At 38.5% G+C, this 16,034-nt stretch overlaps 1 protein-coding gene across 1 annotated transcript; it reads left to right on the top strand.

Moving 5' to 3' along the window:
• Window positions 1-9,646: 9,646 nt before the first annotated feature.
• hgd (homogentisate 1,2-dioxygenase) lies at window positions 9,647-16,021 on the top strand. The gene is made up of 13 exons (XM_067434841.1): window positions 9,647-9,883; window positions 11,011-11,082; window positions 11,162-11,250; window positions 11,352-11,517; window positions 11,598-11,689; window positions 11,781-11,815; window positions 11,940-12,019; window positions 13,140-13,239; window positions 13,335-13,459; window positions 14,484-14,588; window positions 14,669-14,795; window positions 14,884-15,065; window positions 15,137-16,021. The coding sequence occupies exons 1-13, from the start codon at window positions 9,869-9,871 to the stop codon at window positions 15,278-15,280; spliced, it is 1,332 nt and encodes a 443-aa protein (XP_067290942.1). The 5' UTR covers window positions 9,647-9,868; the 3' UTR covers window positions 15,281-16,021.
• Window positions 16,022-16,034: the final 13 nt, after the last annotated feature.

Below are 16,034 nucleotides of genomic sequence, written 5' to 3'. Positions count from 1 at the left end.
TTAAGCCTATATTAATCATGTCCTTTTTTTCAATTTCAAATATATAAAAATAAATAGGCTAGACCTAGGCTATAAGAAAATAAGCAATATTCAGTTCATTAAAAATGTGTTTTGTTAAGAATAAAAGCAAATTACGTTTTTCTGTTGCCATTATTTTATTATCTTTATATTCTGTTAAACTCTGTTCCATACATTTATTTTTTGGCATTATAAAAAGGGGCGCAGTCCATTTGTCTAATATCGGCTTTTCTGTCTCTAAAGATGTGATACCATTGATGTTATTTTACACTCTCTGCCATAGGCAACTCAAGGCCTGACCGGGTGAATCGTTCACCTGTGCGTACACACCTAGCCTCATTGCCTGTCCTCTTAGAGTGAAGCGATCAGATAGCCATAGATGATTGACTTAAAAAGTGAGGGTGGTGATAATAGGCCCCTGAGAGCGTATACTGCAGGCAACTAGACTCCAGAAGACTGAAGAGACAGATTGAGAATGTAATTTTAAATGAAAGTCTATTTAACCTGCTGCGGATGGCTTGACCCTATCCGCCGCTCAGACCCATCAATGTTAAAAGGATCATTTTCACAATTCAATCCCAAACTTGCAACGAAGCTGCAATTTACTCTCTCCTCTTCATAGGTTATATGATTCTGCTCTGGTGAGATAATGGTCGTGAGAATACTGTATGAGAATGATGTTTGGCTTTAATTGGACTTTGAGATACCAGTTATTCAACATTCTTCATAAACATAATAAAACAACAGTAACAATTTGAACATGCAGATATTGTTTCCCCCACCTCAAACTTCAGCACCATCTATAAGCAGATCAACAGAACAGTAATGACAATAATAACAATATAAGACATTTTTTCTCGTTCCCAAACAGGCGCGTAATGCAGACGGGTATTTAAAGTCGCTATGTAATTTGGGGGCACAATTTGATTCATTTATACGCGCTCTGTTATTAACCCAAGAAAAGAAATGTCAGGGACTATTACCGCCAGCAGGACATCCGCGCTTTGTTTAAATGCACTAATTACACGCACGCATCTGAAAAAAAATGCGCAATTTTCCCATATTCAGTCCTGAGTCTATTTAGCGCTCTACGTGCGGGCAGGCAAGCTGTTAGTGGGGGGCAGGCGAGATGTTAGTGGGTGCCAGTCAGTTTCACGCTCCTCTATTACCCGATACCACAGCGTGTCATATTTTCACAACAGCCTAACTTGATAATTTCTACAATCGTCTTCTGTTTTGCGAGGGTTTACATGGCCCATAATCCGTTGGGTTTTGGCTACGCGTATGCAAACCACCCCCTGTTCAAGAAGCTTTTCTCAAACTGTAAGTAACAGTAGGTGACACTTTACATAGTTTCGGTGATGTTATACCAACGGCTCAACAGCTGTGTCTAAATCCCTAATATAGACTCCATCACTCCCACGTTTTCAAGCAGCGCCATCTCCTGGTGTTAACAACCGCGCTCTGGGTAAAGCCAGTCAGTTGAGCAAAAACTAAGCGAGAACTACATCCCGATTGACGCTATTTTAAATCATCGGTTGTTATCCATGTGGAAAGTTTCTGCCACATTTCGTTTTGATGATGGATAATCACGGATAATTGCATATTAATTTAGCCTAAAACATTTAGGCAAGTTTGTATCTATCTATCTATCTATCTATCTATCTATCTATCTATCTATCTATCTATCTATCTATCTATCTATCTATCTATCTATCTATCTATCTATCTATCTATCTATCTATCTATCTATCGCAGGAAGTTAAGATTATTAATTAGTTAGTGTAGAGTGTTACTGTGTGGTTTGCGGCTCAGTGTTGAATTTAGGAGCCACACTGATGACAGTTGTGCTCCAGAGGTGGTGTGTCTTCATTCCTGTTGCTGTGACTTAATTGGATGCTGCTCTGCTTGAAAGGGCGAACAAAAAGACGTGCTCTCAGACGCGCGCGTAAGCAAAGTTAATTAGTGGTTATTAACACCACGCATAATGAGAGCGCGAGGGAGTCAATTTAATGACTTTGTTAGCTTAAGTTTAGAATGACAGTCGATGATCGGAACAACAATAGCAATCTCGAACGCAATGATCATCTGTAATTTTCACCAGTAATACGCACTAATAAAAACAAAAGGACTCTAATTTTGTTCATCTGACTCGATAATTTGAATTTATTTAAAAAGAGGGAGAGAAGAAGGAAGAGGAAAGACAACTCAAACATTTAACCAAAGATTATCCTGTCCTTGAAGACACAAGTAAATGGGATCACACTTGTTTTATTGCTTGCATGCCAAATTATTATTGTTTATTTGGGGTTCCAGAAAGATGCTTCTGTGCAGAGTGAGCGATAACGGTTGACTTTGCTCCATTTTGATATGCGTTATGTTGTACAGAATTCTGTGACCATTATCCGTATTGTGCTAACTCTAATCCCAATCCACCCGTCAATATCACGGTCATATGATTCGTCGGGTCGCAGAATTCACCATTAGCCTATTTGCATTGGCCTATATGGCCATTCAAGTTCACAACCAACATTCGGTTGTGGAGTTAATTTGCACAATTGTGTGAGTCATTGATTTTTACAATCACAACAATGTGGCTTCTCTTTCAACATTAAATCAAATAAACTCACCTTTTCTTAAACTGACTTTTTTTCTCTCTCGGACCAGTCACCTGGCGTTTGAATAGGCTAGCTATAGACTAGGCTCCAGTCACTTCGCGGTGTTTGACTTGCACATTTATGTCTATGACGGAAATATAAAGACATTCACTACAATAAAGTTACAAATAATAAGAGTAGGCTTTTGCTTTTGCACGATCCTACCGCTGGAACGGCTAACTGTTGCTATGGTAACCTCCTCCAGCGATGCGACTTCTGTTTGCTGGCAGGTAAGGCCTAGCTATTTCGCGCATTTTGACTTAATTTTCAACGCGGAAGTAGCCTAAGTGTTTCCTGTGAATGTTTTTTTCCCGAATTATTAGATAGCTGCAACATAGAATTAACGATAATAATTTTTGAAAGTGCAGTCTCCTAAGTAAAACTGTTTGCGCTAACCAGCGTGTTTATTGTTAAGACAATAGGCCTACTTTAAAATAATTCGGTAAGAAATAACAGTTTGCAATGTCAAGCAGAATAACGAGCTGTTTGTACAGCTAAAAATAACTAGAAACAAACGACACCGGAAGCTAGACAATTTACAAATGGCCGTGCCCGCTCTTACCTGAAAAAGGTGGAGATAGCTAATCCAAGTTTTTTTGGTTGCAAACGCGGTTTTAACATAGGGGTAAACCAGCTACTAATGTAAAAACAATGCATTGCCTACTTTAGGGTTCAGGGTTCATTTTGGTGTTGGATAATACCCACAAATCCAACTCCTACTATTACCGTGCTGGTAGAGATCACACAGTTGCGGCCGACTGGCCTCATTTGGAAGTTTGTCAAGTTTTCAATTTTTGCGCATCATTTCATAAGTCTGAATGTAATATTTTTGTAGATTACAGGGGACTGTATGGTCTCCTCTGCATTCTTATTGATTTGTGGAACATGAAGCGTGGAATAGGCTCCTTTAATAATGCATTTGGGTGAAAGGTCACAAATGTGAGTTGGAACAATTTTGCGTCTGCGATCTTATTATCGTTTAGGTCTGAAAGAGTTCACAGGAGCTGCTGCTGCACTTGGAATTTATGTATTTTATTTCATGTGTAGGCCTATATATATATATATATATATATATATATATATATATATATATATATATATATATATATATATATATATATATATATATATATATATATATATATATATATATATATATATATATATATATATATATATATATATATATTTATATATATATATATATAGGCCTATTTTTTTCTTCTTCTTTTTTTCTTTTAGCCTGAAATGAGAGTTGATGTGCGCTGATGATCTTAAGAGGTGCTCTTGCCCTTTATTGATTGCTTCTTGGAAGGAATTTGAATGTCTAAATTCAAGAATGACAATCCTTTATTAAGTTAATCAAAGTAATACATGCAAATTATTCTTCTTCTCCCATGAGCTTATCAAAACCTCTCCCCTTGAATTTGAAGAAGTCCATTTATTCAGTTAGCGTCAATAACGCGCGCAAATATCGCCATGCAAATGAAAGTTGATTAGAGTAAATTAGGGACTTAGCTGCTATCTGACCTTGTCTGAGTTTTATGTAAATTTTGTAAAAACGACACAAGGAAATAAATGACATTTAGACATTCGCATAAAAGAAGTAATCAAGAGGTTTTCAACGGGAGGAAAAGAAATGTTCGTGTCTTTCGTTGAGTTTTATCAAGAGCCCGAGAACATCACAGAAGGAGGTCATGTATTATGGAAAAATATTGTACCATATTGACACATAAGAGGATATGGGTCAATGAAAAGACGTTTTTTATTATTCCGATCTTTTGCGTTATTCAACCAATAGGCCTAGTAATAGCCTAATAATAATTTCGTACAGAAATTTCTTGTTTAGTCTACACATCTTATGGTGAACATATTTTAATTTTATGAATCAAAATTATTATTATTATTCTGGGGCTTTAAGTAAAAATGTGTATGTGATATAGCCTTTTTGAGATTGTAAAACTGAAGAAAAATGTATAATTTTATTAGGCTACAAGTCTTATTGAAAGGTGGAAATTCTTGATAAAATAAATTTAGAAAAAAAATTATAGAAATAGTTTTAATTAGAAGTAGTTAGGCACATTAATTCTTTCATTCAACTTTTCTTCAAATAGGCTATATTGATAGGCTATTTGAAGACCTTTGCAAGAAATCAGTTTGTCGTGAAGCCGTAAAACAGAGGTCCCATTTAGATTCTTATAGGCCTAACTGTTGCTTTATTTAATAATACAAATGCATGTTCCTGATATATTTGTCATATCTTATTAAAACATTTTGAGGGGAAAAATGATTGTGTACACTGAGGCCTTTTAATGTTTACCTTTCGTACTTTTTATTTAATAGGTTACACCACGTTATATTTTAGAGACTATTCACTCAAAATTGTATGTACTGCAGGCATTGTGATAAATGATCCATTGTTTTGATAAATGGCCATTGGGCAATACTAAATATGTTGTATTGGTTCTACTGACATCTAGTGGACCTGTAAAGCATCAGAGGAAAATTGGGAAGCCCCCAAACTGGCCTTGAACTGTGGGCTTAAACTTAGCACAAAAAAAAACAAAAATGTACCTATATAACCAATTCATTGAGGCCCAGGAGATGTTGATAACGCACTGAACATGATGTCTTGGGGTATTGTTAATGAGGTCTGTGGATACTTATAGGGGATAATCCACAGCAGTTCATCAGAGACTTCATCTCAAATGAAATTAGCTTCCTGCGTGGCGTTGAGATGGCTTCTCTGGAGTTCAGCTGTGATGGTAATGGCTGCTGCGACAGCACGCCTCTGGCTCAGTCCAGCTCCGTCCCAGTCTCCAGTCCCTGCCTCCGCACGAGGCCAGTTATTCTATTCTCCTCTTTCTTTTTCTCCTTCAAAATTTTAGCTCCCATAGTTATGTTTGTTTTGCTTCCCTGTAGCTTGCAGATTGGAAGTGGTCAGGGGTGGCTGAGTGAGATAAAAGGGGATATTTTGCTTTGTTTGTGTGTTTACGATGGACAGTGTATGTGTGAAAAGGCCAAGAATTTTATGTGAATGTATCAGAGGGCATCATTAGTACAAGTTGACTGCTCTCCAAGCCCTCTAGACCAATTTAGTGGGAGAGACAAAAACGCTTTGAGCTCTGAACTGCACGATGGGGAGCCGAGTGAAGCCATGCAATCTATATTGGATTTCTTACTTCTCTATTTCTTGGTGTTTGGAGTCCCTGCGGTTAGGAAGTAGTAACAGTAAATTCAGTCTGTCCCTTGGGGTCATGGCGGTCTCACCCTGGTTTGTGACAACATATTTTACCGGGTCATAAAACAACAGACACGTGAGGGTCATCCTCTCTTTCACTCACAAATCACAAATTTCCTCATTGAGCTTAGAATAATGAGTTTGAGGCGGCACACGTGGCTGCATGGTGTTCAGTTTAAGCATCTGCAAATCAATCGGATATTACCTGAATCCATGCTGTTCTTTGATATTAGGGCACTAAGCTATCTAACTGCATCTGAACCATTATAGCTAGCCTGTGCGATGTTATGCCAGTTATATTATACTTAATGCATCAGTATTGGTCTATAAAAATGCATTTTTGTGCATGCCCAAACATAAACACACACAGATGCATTTCCACGTAATTCCTTAAATAAATTTTCTGAGCAGCCAGCTGCAACAACTGCCAATGAGATTTTCAACACAAGTAATTATGTTTTCGCATGTTTTCCCCCCCTCCTTCCTTAAAAAAAAAAAATCTTTATAACTAAGCGATTCAAAAGCAATTTTCTCTGTGGGAAGAGAATGTAATTTGCTATTCAGTGACATTCTGATGTGTAAAAAACCAGGAGCCGGTGGTAAAAGGTATCTCTAAAGTCTGTGTACAGTGCATTAATGGGCATAACCGGGGGAGGAGGGGAGAGATGTCAGGGAGGGCACCATTTAATGACTCCAGAATAATCCCTCTCTCATTAGTGAAGGCTCTGAGGATCCACCGGGGCTTGAACTGGTAGAGCGTGGCATGCCGCTACAGTCTTTATCTTCATATTAAACCATTTGCATAACATTACAGCCGCTGGAGAGACTCCCTTAACAAGGCCAGTTGCTCTTCATTTTAAAAGGGGACAGTGGGTGTCTCAGCAAATCTATTCAGCGGTAAGTGGAACCACTGCCGGTCCAAATGCAGCAGGAGGTGAGAGAGATCAGGACGCAGCATTTGGAAGCATATTTACCATACACTTGCTCATGCATCAGGCTCCGTTTGGGGTCCTTCTAAAACTCCATACACACTAGCTCTACCATCTATCCTGAATTTTCAAGATTTACGGACCGCCTTGCATCCTGTGATTGTGAATTGCACTGAAGGGAATGCGTGGGGGACTGATTTCAAGTCCATCAACATGTAGTTTGTCCAGGGGGGAGAACATCAAGGCTATATTGTAGAAAATGCTCTTGCTCATCTGTGCACCTATCATGAGCCATTTTTGTCACTCTATTGCCTGTGGAAGAACGTGGCTTACTTTAAGAAAAGTGAGAGAGAAAGAGAGAGAGAAGAGAGAGAGAGGCGTGACAAAATTAAAATCAGTCATTTTTTTCCCTGAGGAGCAGATCAATTTCCGCAGACTGGGTCGAGATATTTTCCGGCATTAGTCTTTCTCGACAGCACCTAAACGGCCTGCCAGCGGGAGTCTCGGCACAGCTGCACGCTTCAGTAGAGAACAGTTACTTCTGCCGCTCTGAGTTTATTTGCGCCTCACCATGAGAATTGCCATAATTTACCCCACCAACACATCACCTCCCCAAAAGATGAGAGAAAGGGAATAGTGTGTGGAATGAAAGAAGCAAATTGATTCGATGTGATATTGTTTTCTGTTTTTATATTACGCCTATTCATTTTCTCCAAAAGAAATGCACAATTGGACCCGTTCCCGAGTTCGGTGTCATACTGTGGAACCTTAGACACAAACCTACATAATGGCTCGGCCTTCTGGCTATGTTTAAATTATGGAAACAACTACAGCATTTGAACAGCTCTGGCCTACTCTAAGTGCAGTGCAGGATGAAGCATATACAACATACAGACTTCCTGTATAGACTTGTAGCAACTTATAGACGTGTAGCACCTTTTCAGGATGGAGAAAAAAATACTATTTTGAAGGATCAAAGTAATATTTCATATAAAATTAGGGTAATCTAAATTGGTGTTAAATGACATGAACTGGATTCATATGAATCAGCAAGTTCTCTTGTTTAATTTGATATAACATCCACAGCACTGTGCAAAAGTCTTAGGCACATTAGTAGTTGAACAAAAAGAGGAAGCCATTTATTTATGTGTTTTTCTGTAGTGTGTCTGTAGGAAATATCAGTTTATATTTCCAAACACTACTCTGTATTTTGGTACTCTGGGTACTCTGGGTTCGGGCTAAATTCCGAGCGCGAATCCCTCCCCCTGGACAGCATGCCAAATACGGATTTAAATGTACTCTCTATAATTATATGTAAGTGTGAACTCGAGAAACGCTTCTAAAAGAGCCATCATGAGATGTGTGGTATGAAAAAACTAACAGTGAACTATTGAAACCTTTGCTTAGATTGCGGGGCCTTAGCACCAACATGTGAACAATAACGACTCAAATTCAGGATCTTTAAAAAAATAAAAAATATGGACAAGACAACCAGCAAAAAAAAGGTGCCATGCTTCGTCTCATGGTGCCGTCTGATATTATATTCTTTACAAACAGCCACAACTTCGTTGCAGATACACCGCATTCTTCTTTGTATGCCCGGTTTTTGCTGTCGACTTTCCTCTTTAGACTTGTTGACAGTGCCACTTAAATGTTAGCATCACTTAAATGAGCTTAAATGAGTCTGCACGTGGCCTAATAATCGTGTACCTCGAGCAAGCAAACAATGAACAAATGCAGTTTAGTATGTGAGGATGCCAAGGAATAATTATGCGAGTAAAAGAAGGCTACATCAAATAATTATTACAATAAGTTAAGCTCTATTGTGTAACAAGCAAATTAAAATACATTTATTTTTCACATTTTGGAAAGAGGGAATAAAATACAATTAGTTAAGAGCATGACTTAAACATGCCATTTAATGGGCCTATTCAAGTCCCCTTTTTTGTTATTTTTATCCGTGTCTCCCACATGTGTTTTAGCATGTTGGTGAATGAAGATACTTAGGTTATGTGTCACTTCTGTTTTATTAATTTATCAAAAAACAGAGACTTTTAACAGAGTAATAGCTCACTACCAGTTAAAAAATACACTGTAACAGTAGGCTATGTCACAGGCAATAGTTGTATTTTTTTGTTTTTTGTAATTTATTTATCTATAATTATTGACTATATTCCGGCCCATCATCTAAGTGGCAACTTTTCTTTTTTTTGGCCCGTGGGCAAATATACTTGCTGAACCCTGTCGTAGGAGAATGACACATAGGCCTACAAGAAGAAATGGTTGAATATGTTGTTATTTATGTTTGTAGCTTAAAATAAACTAGCCTAAATAAAACATCAAACTAGAAATATCATGTTTGACCAGACGGGTAGGGGTGTGACTATTTGTATTTACTGGACACATAAAAATTGCAACTAACAAAACCAATAGCCATACATTTACCAGTCCTAAATGTGGTTTACCTATATTCTTTGTAAGCTATATTTCTTTATTTGTTTCCACAAATGTAATTTGCTTACACAAAATTGTAATATTTCCACAATATTACACTTTAAAAAACAACGTTTTTAAAGTTTTTAAACTTTAAAAAACAACTACCACGGTCCACAACAGTAATGTCTACTAACAAAATTACTCCCTGGACTCCCCTAGTGAACAAGAAATAGGCCTACGTGCATTAAAGGATTTTGAATGGACTTTACAATCTTGCCTTAACTGACATTTGCTGTACCTATGCCAGGGTCATTCTTTAAACGATTTGTGGACATCAAACCTCTCCTCCCCTCCACCCGTTGCCCAAATATCTGGTTGCGTCATGAGTCGTGTCTGAGTCTAATTAAAACCATATTGAGAAAAACGTAAATACGACCCAAGTTCCTCCCTCGGTCCTCTGCACGGAGAGAGCGCTGACTCGGTACGAGCGGATTCAAGGGACGGGGGAACTTAATTTGTGAAGAGTTGCAGTTCATTTTGAAAAGTTTAAATATTGAGCTACTAGACCATATCTAACGTAGGCTACAATGGCGGGTTTAAAGGTAAGTGCACTTTCAACTCTATATGGACTAATGCTTGTCTAAAATAGCCTAAGACTTATCAATAAATTTGCGTACGCTATATTTAGTATCGTAAACCTAAATCAGGTTTATGCATAATCTTTGTCAAGTTAACGTTTTCCTAATAAAAATTCCAAACTGTTTATTATTATTATTATTAGGCTATTATTTACAGACACACATAGGCCTATATCAAATGTTAAAACTATGTTTGAAGATTGTTTTGCTGTAGACATTGCACATCACCTGAGCCTAGTGATGTCCGAATCTATCTAAAAATCGGATCTTTTTAATGAATCGCTAGAAATGATCCAAAAAACCGGCTGCGTTTAAAGAAATGCCTAAAAATGCTTCCTGTAAACGCAGCACTGAACGATTTTATACGAAACATTTTCTCCAAAAGTTTCGGAAAAGTAGAGAACTTTTCTGGAGCTTTAGTGGAATGTCTGTTTTGTTTAATTGCACATATATAGGTTGTTTTATAAGCTGAATTATTAAACTAACAACAAATGTAACTGGGACACATTACAACAAACACCATGGTTCATAAAACGTAAACAGTATGCCATATGTCTTTATTGGAATAAAGACATCGGTATGAACCGGTTCTTTAAAGCGAATTGCTTGAAAGAACCGACTCGAATGGAATTGATTCACACATCGTTGCATGAGGAGGATTTGGAGGGCGTTCCAACCTGACCAATCAAATCACTGGAATCCGCAGCTGCCCAGATGAGGTTAATTTCTGCTCTGCTGCAAAGTAAACTTTTTAGGTTCATGAATGCTTTGTATCATATTTTGCGTTTAACCAAATAGAAAACATTTTGTCAGGTGTTTTCAGACTAAATCTTATACAATTATTGTCAGATTTTACACTTCCATATGTTGTTTCCAAGTAGCTTAGGCAAGATTGAGATCTTTTAAGAGCTGCTCTGAACACATTTGCAGATGCAGCATGACTAAGCACATTTGTTGTCGCTCACTCATAGGAAGGAGATACTAGAATGGTTCTACACAGCTTCATGACTTACTTTTATACATTTTTGCCATCTATGGTTCTGAAAATAAAATGAACTCATGCTTACAGCAGTCAAATAACTGTTTTGTAGTACATGAGTGGTTTTGGCAATGAGTTTAACTCTGAGGACCCTCGCTGTCCAGGATCTCTACCTGAGGGACAGGTAATACCAAAACTTTGATCACTTACATGATTTATACACATTGCACATCAAATGCTCAGTTTAGATTATTATTTTATAGAACAATCCACAAGTGTGTCCATATGGCCTGTATGCTGAGCAACTCTCTGGTTCTGCCTTCACTTGCCCACGATCGACCAATAAGCGAAGGTATATGTAGCTTTTAAAAAAGTATTGTCAGTTTTTAACATACCAGTCAAACCTAAAACTAAGATATTAAAGAGCTGAGCACAGCATATTTATGTTTATAGCTGGCTGTACCGCATTTTACCCTCTGTGCGCCACAAACCTTTCACTCCGATGAGCTGTGGAGATCTGACAGAGAACTGGAATGAAGTGGAGCCTGATCCCAACCAGCTACGATGGAAGCCGTTTAACATCCCCAATTCTTCAGAGAAAAAAGTGGATTTCATATCGGTAAAATATTTCATATGGCCTATATTTACTTCATATTTAAATCATCTTCAGGCTCAGCCTCATTGGTTTGATATTTTCAGGGTCTACATACAGTCTGTGGAGCTGGAGATTCAAAATCTCGTAATGGAATCGCCATCCACATGTACACCTGTAACACTTCAATGACTGACAAGTCAGTTTGAACTGAATTCAACTCACCCATGATTTGACCATAATTCTTTGTTCGTGTTCTTTGTAAGATGGTACTTTTTTTCTTTTCATAGATGTTTCCAAAATGCTGATGGGGATTTCCTTATTGGTAAGGTTGTGGTTCACCTTGTTATTCACTACCATATTTTCCCAGGATTAATAGTTGACATAGGTGCATAAAAAAGTTATTTATTACTAATGCCTTTTAATTAACACTGCAATCTGTGTTTCAGTGCCTCAACAAGGTGAAATCCTAATTACTACAGAATTTGGAAAGATGATGGTGGATCCCAAAGAGATTTGTGTCATTCAGGTGCCAATCTAATATCTATATCTGAGATTTGGTTTGGAGTCTGTAAGAGTTTTTCGTGTTTTTGAAAGAAGTCTCTTATGCTTGTAAAATGTGTACCTTGAATGCAGTGTACGTTGCTTTGGATAAAAAGCATCTGCCAAATGCATAAATGTAAATGCTTGCCAAGGCTGCACTTATTTGATAAATTTTAAAATATTAAATTTTAAAAGAACAGTTAATATTTTTCATGCATTTTAAATGTATTTAATTCCTGTGATGGCTAAATTGAAAAATATCAATGTTCATTATATATATTATATGAACACGCCGATCAGGGATAACATTAAGACCACCTTCATAATATTGTGTTGGTCCCCCTTTGCTGCCAAAACAGCCCTGACCCGTCGAGACATGGGCTCCACTAGACCCCTGAAGGTGTGCTGTGGTATCTAGCACCAAGATGTTAGCAGCAGATCCTTTAAGTACTGTACATTGCAAGGTGGGGCCTCCCCAGAGATCGGACTTATTTGTTCAGCACATCTCACAGATGCTCGATTGAGTTGAGATCTGGGGAATTTGTAGGCCAAGTCAACACCTCAAACTCGTTGTTGTGCTCCTCAAACCATTCCTGAACCATTTTTGCTTTGTGGCAGGGCGCATTATCCTGCTGAAAGAGGCCACTGCCACCAGGCAATACAGTTTCCATTAAAGGGTGTACATGGTCTGCAACAATGCTTCGGCAGGTGATACGTGTCAAAGTAACATCCACATGGATGACAGGACCCAAGGTTTCCCAGCAGAACATTGCCCAAAGCATCACACTGCCTCCACCGGCTTGCCCATAGTGCATACTGATGCCATGGCGACTCACACACCTGACCATCTACGTGATGTAAAAGGAAACGTGATTCTTCATCAGACTAGGTCACCTTCCTTCATTGCTCCGTGGTCCAGTTCTGATACTCACGTGCATCAATAATGAGCCTTAGTCGCCCATGAACCTGTGGCCAGTTCACCACTCTTGGACCACTTTTGATAGATACTGAGGATTTCTACAGGATTCGGTGATGAATACAAAGCTGAAAAAGTATAGTATTTATAATATCAATATTCTGATGCACAACAAATTAATGTTTTCCAGCAAGGGATGCGTTTTAGTGTTGATGTGTTTGGAGAGACCAGAGGATACATTCTAGAAGTGTTTGGAGCCCATTTTGAGCTGCCTGACCTGGGTCCTATTGGTATGTACAACACAATTTCTTATTTAATGTCTCTTGAATAATATTGCTTTCATCGGCTGCTGAGAAAAGTCCATTCATCTGGTTGTACCTTGCAGGGGCTAATGGACTGGCTAACCCCAGGGACTTTCAAACGCCTGTGGCTTGGTACGAGGACCGCACTGTAGGCACCGGTTACACTATTATCAACAAGTACCAGGGAAAGCTCTTTTCATGTCAACAGGTACCATGAAATGATCGCGTCATTGGTAATTTCTATTACTAACACTGCTGCATCAATAAAGCACTGAATATTTATGGATTACACACAATCTGTGCAATCCATGCTGGATGCTTTTAATAAGATCAAGATTTCAAGCATTAAGTATTCATTTTGCACTAAATGTATTTCCCTGCGTCCTGTCGAGGGAATAATTGACTTGTTATGGCTGTCAGGAGCAAATTAGAGAAGCATCACGAGGTAATATCACCCATTGTAATGAAGACAAAATGCAGTTAGAGCACATCTATAGCCGAGCAGACAGGTCCCATCATCTGTACTCGGTTTAAATGGTTAACAGTCTTGAAGGAGAATGTACTACCTTATTCTGTCATTTTGTCCTCCAACCGAGTGCTAAAAATTGCTTAAATTAGCTTATTATTTGCTTGACTGGGAAAATATGTTTGTTTTGTGTGTATGAGTGTTTTTTTCCCTCTGTTTTAATAGAGTCTGGTAGAGTAATCCCAAGAACTGTTATGCTTGTGAGATTACAAACCTTGGGGTCCCAGAAACCCCAGGGTGCACTGAGAGTGTCTTTGTGTGACTGAATGCAACTGTAAAACAGCTGTGTTCTTGTTTGAGTCGCTGGATTTGTGTTTGTGTGTACAGTTGTGACTGATGTTTTACCTGGATGTGTGTGTAGCTACATGTGGGTGGGTTGAAACAACGGGAGGGCGCATGAGGGTCAGGACAGCAGGCAGTCTTTGCTTTAATGAATTATATTGATTTTGCCAGCAGCATTCAAAACCTGCCTGCTGCAACATTGTCAAGCGAAGGTTTTTAACGAAGACATTTTCGCCCTGCAACCTACTATTTCAAGTACAAGTGCAGAGCGTCAAAACAAGGCGAAGCGGTTTAAACGTTTTATTGAGGACGTTGACGTAACTTACGTCTTCGTGTTTTGAGATTGACATTACTATTGATTAAAGTCCACAGAAATTGGTTATGTGGTTTATTTTTACTTACAGTACAGTTTGTGTCATTATAGGACTTTTCGCCATTTAATGTGGTGGCATGGCACGGAAACTACACACCGTACAAATACAATCTGGAGAACTTCATGGTCATCAACTGTGTGGCGTTTGATCACGCAGTGAGTAATTTACTTTGCTTGACGCCTTAAAATCAACACATTTGCACTCCAATTTAAATGACCTGAATCTTTATTTCCAGGATCCCTCGATTTTCACCGTTTTGACAGCCAAGTCCACTCGCCCAGGTGTGGCCATTGCAGATTTTGTGATTTTCCCACCTCGCTGGGGTGTAGCGGACCGTACCTTTCGGCCTCCCTACTACCATAGTAAGTCTGCGTCGTGCTGGACTACATACTTGATTGAAACCAAGTGATGTTTTCAACGGTTAATGAGCGCCCTCTGTCTGTGCTAAAGGGAACTGCATGAGCGAGTTTATGGGATTAATCAAAGGCCACTATGAAGCAAAGGAAGAGGGTTTTCAGCCTGGAGGAGCCAGTCTCCACAGCATAATGACTCCACATGGTCCTGATTTCGACTGTTTTGAGAAGAACAGCACAGCTGTTCTCAAACCAGAGAGAGTTGCTGAGGGCACAATGGTAATGTTTAGTTTTATGATACATCACGTAAAAGGCCAGATCAGGTTTTTAAACAATGCTGTATCCAACAGGCATTCATGTTCGAGTCTTCCTTCAGCATGGCTGTGACCAAATGGGGATTGGACACCTGTCACCGTCTGGATAAGAACTACTATAAATGCTGGGAGGCAATAAAGAGTCACTTCAATCCAAACTGGAAACCCAGCAGCAAATAAAACATGACGTATATAGTTAAAACTCGAGAGAAATGTCAGTCACGATAAGATTTTATTTGCCTGACATATGGATCACAATGGTTATCACTATATGAGATGTTTAGTTAAAGGGATAGTTCACCCAAAAATTAAAATTACCCCTTGATTTACTCACCCTCAAGCCATCCTAGGTGTACGACATTCTTCCTTCAGATGAATATGATCAGTTATATATATAAAAAATATCCTGGCAAAATCAAAGCTTTATAATGGCAGTCCAAAATTCAAAGCTCAAAAAAAGTATCCATCCATTATTTAAGTAATCCATATGGCTCCAAGGGGTTAATAAATGCCTTCTGAAGTGAATCAATGGGTTTGTGTAAGAAAAATATCCATATTTAACACATTACAAAGTTAAATATATAGCTCCCACCAAACAGCCTTCTGTACTGAACTGAAGGAAGAGAGAATAAAGCAAAACCGCCACAGCGTATGAAGTTGGATATAGAGTAAACATTTTGAATTGCGAGAGGCATTACACTTTCTTCGTAAATTGGATACAGAAGCCAGTCTGGAAGCAAGATATTTTACTTTTTAAATATGGATATTTTTCTTACTCAAACCCATTCTGAAGCCCTTTATTACCCCCCGGAGCCGTGTGGATTACTTTTATAATGGATGAATAAACTATCCCTTTAACCAGAGATGTAACAACACAACCTGCTACTGGAACCAATAAAACTAAATGAAATTACAAAAAAATCTGTGTGATTAC

Source organism: Pseudorasbora parva, chromosome 24, assembly GCF_024679245.1.
Source record: "Pseudorasbora parva isolate DD20220531a chromosome 24, ASM2467924v1, whole genome shotgun sequence".
Taxonomy (NCBI): Eukaryota; Metazoa; Chordata; class Actinopteri; order Cypriniformes; family Gobionidae; genus Pseudorasbora; species Pseudorasbora parva.
Note: the sequence above shows the minus strand (reverse complement) of the source record. Positions and strands in the feature narration are given on the sequence as shown.